The sequence below is a fragment of the Myotis brandtii genome, unplaced genomic scaffold, assembly GCF_000412655.1.
Source record: "Myotis brandtii unplaced genomic scaffold, ASM41265v1 scaffold1236, whole genome shotgun sequence".
Classification (NCBI taxonomy): domain Eukaryota; kingdom Metazoa; phylum Chordata; class Mammalia; order Chiroptera; family Vespertilionidae; genus Myotis; species Myotis brandtii.
The window spans coordinates 822,692-824,296 of NW_005354316.1; the positions used below are offsets into that span (position 1 = coordinate 822,692).

At 67.7% G+C, this 1,605-nt stretch overlaps 1 protein-coding gene across 1 annotated transcript in view; it reads left to right on the top strand.

The window, feature by feature from the left end:
- Positions 1-2: 2 nt before the first annotated feature.
- Positions 3-1,605, top strand: part of CDHR5 (cadherin-related family member 5) — a gene marked incomplete at its 5' end in the record, with an annotated part of 7,869 nt that continues 6,266 nt past the window's right edge. Inside the window, 4 exons of the mRNA XM_014534005.1 lie at positions 3-197; positions 437-487; positions 1,234-1,326; positions 1,427-1,570. Of these exons, the coding sequence (XP_014389491.1) occupies positions 3-197; positions 437-487; positions 1,234-1,326; positions 1,427-1,570 (483 nt within the window). The remainder of the gene's footprint in view (positions 198-436; positions 488-1,233; positions 1,327-1,426; positions 1,571-1,605) is intronic.

A 1,605-nucleotide genomic window follows, 5' to 3' on the forward strand; every position in this document is an offset into this window, starting at 1 on the left:
CCTCTGGCTCCCACTTCCCAGGCTGCTCTGTGAACCAGACCATGTTTCAAATCGAGGAGAACACGGTGCGCAGTGAGCCCCTGGTGGACATCCAGGTGCCCCAGGGCCAGAAGGTGACCCTCGGGCCCTCGTCCACCCCCCACGCATTTCGGATCCAGGGGAACCAGCTGTTTCTCAACGTGACGCCGGACTATGAGGTGCGTTGTTGGGCCCGGTGGCCCCTTGTGGAGCAGGGCTCTGCCCACAGGCAGTGACTGGCCCCTCTTGGTTGAGGGCAGGCCGGGGGGCCGGGGGGCCGGGGCCCTTGGGGGACAAAGCTGCCTGGGCCCCTGGACTGTGGGCGAGCACCTGCCCCTCGGCCTCGGTCTCCCCACTGTGGATGGGGTGGTGCTGCGCCCGGCTGGGCAGGTGGTTCCTGACACACCTCGGCCCACAGGACAGTACGATGCTGCTGGCACACCTGGAGTGCAGGAGAGGCGACACGGTGGTGAGTGCCCCCCTCCCGGGCCGGGCGCCCATGTCCGTCCCTCCCCTGGGACATCAGAGCGCTCCCAGCTCGGGGCCCTCTCCAGGGACCCCACCCAGTGGCCTGTTGTCAAGCGTCACCTGTGCTGGCAACGCCCACACGTCCTCCAGCCAGACTGTCCCTGAGCTGGACTCGCAAACCCCACCACCCGAGAGAGCACCCGCCTCCCACAGCTCCTGACCCTTCAGTGGAGGGAACCGCAAACACGCAGACACAGTGGGGACGGCCAGGGAGCCCCACGCACCTGCAGCTCAGCTGCGAGCCGCGCCCCACCCACCTCACAGCGCCCACCTGCGCAGAGCTCAGGGTGTCTCCTCTAAAACGTAAGGGCGCCTCTTCTTGGCATAACACCCGCAAGGGCCGGCGCTCAGCACACGGGGCCGAGACGCTCGCTGCGGTGGTCACAGGCGTCTCTAGGCCCCAGGCTGCTGATGCGGCCCCTTCACGTGCCAGGCTCCCCGCGCCTGGCTCCCCGCGCTCTCTCTCTGATTCACAACGGGAGGAACTGTCCTGCCTGTCCTCCTGGGATTTGGCTGGTTGCGCCCCCCGCTGGGCACTGGCACCGACAGTGTTTCACAAGTTGGGGGGGGGGGCTGGGCCCTTCGGAGCAGAGCTGTCCTGTCTGTCCTGTGACGTCTCTGCGCCCGGAGAGCAGGGCCACATGCACGCGGGGGAAGAGGGGGCGCTGACCACCGCCTGTCCACCAGGTGAGCCAGCTGAATGTCTTTGTGACCGTGCTGGACGTCAACGACAACCCTCCCGTGTTCCCCTTCAAGGTCAAAACAAAGAAGGTGCCCGAGGTGAGTGCGAGGCGGGGAGGGGGCTGGTGGGGGCCTTGGCCTGGGGATGGGTCCCCGGGGGTCACAGGCGTGGCCAGACCAACCCCTCTCTGTCCCCCAGGACACGAAAGTGAACACCACCGTCATCCCCCAAGAGGAGCTGGCGGCCACGGACCTTGACAAAAATGACATCTTGTTCTATACCCTCCAGGAAGTGACGCCGGTCAGCACCCCTCCCTCCCCTGCTCCCCCCTTCCCCAGCGCCCCCCCCCCCCCCCCCCCCCCCCCCCCCCGCCCCCC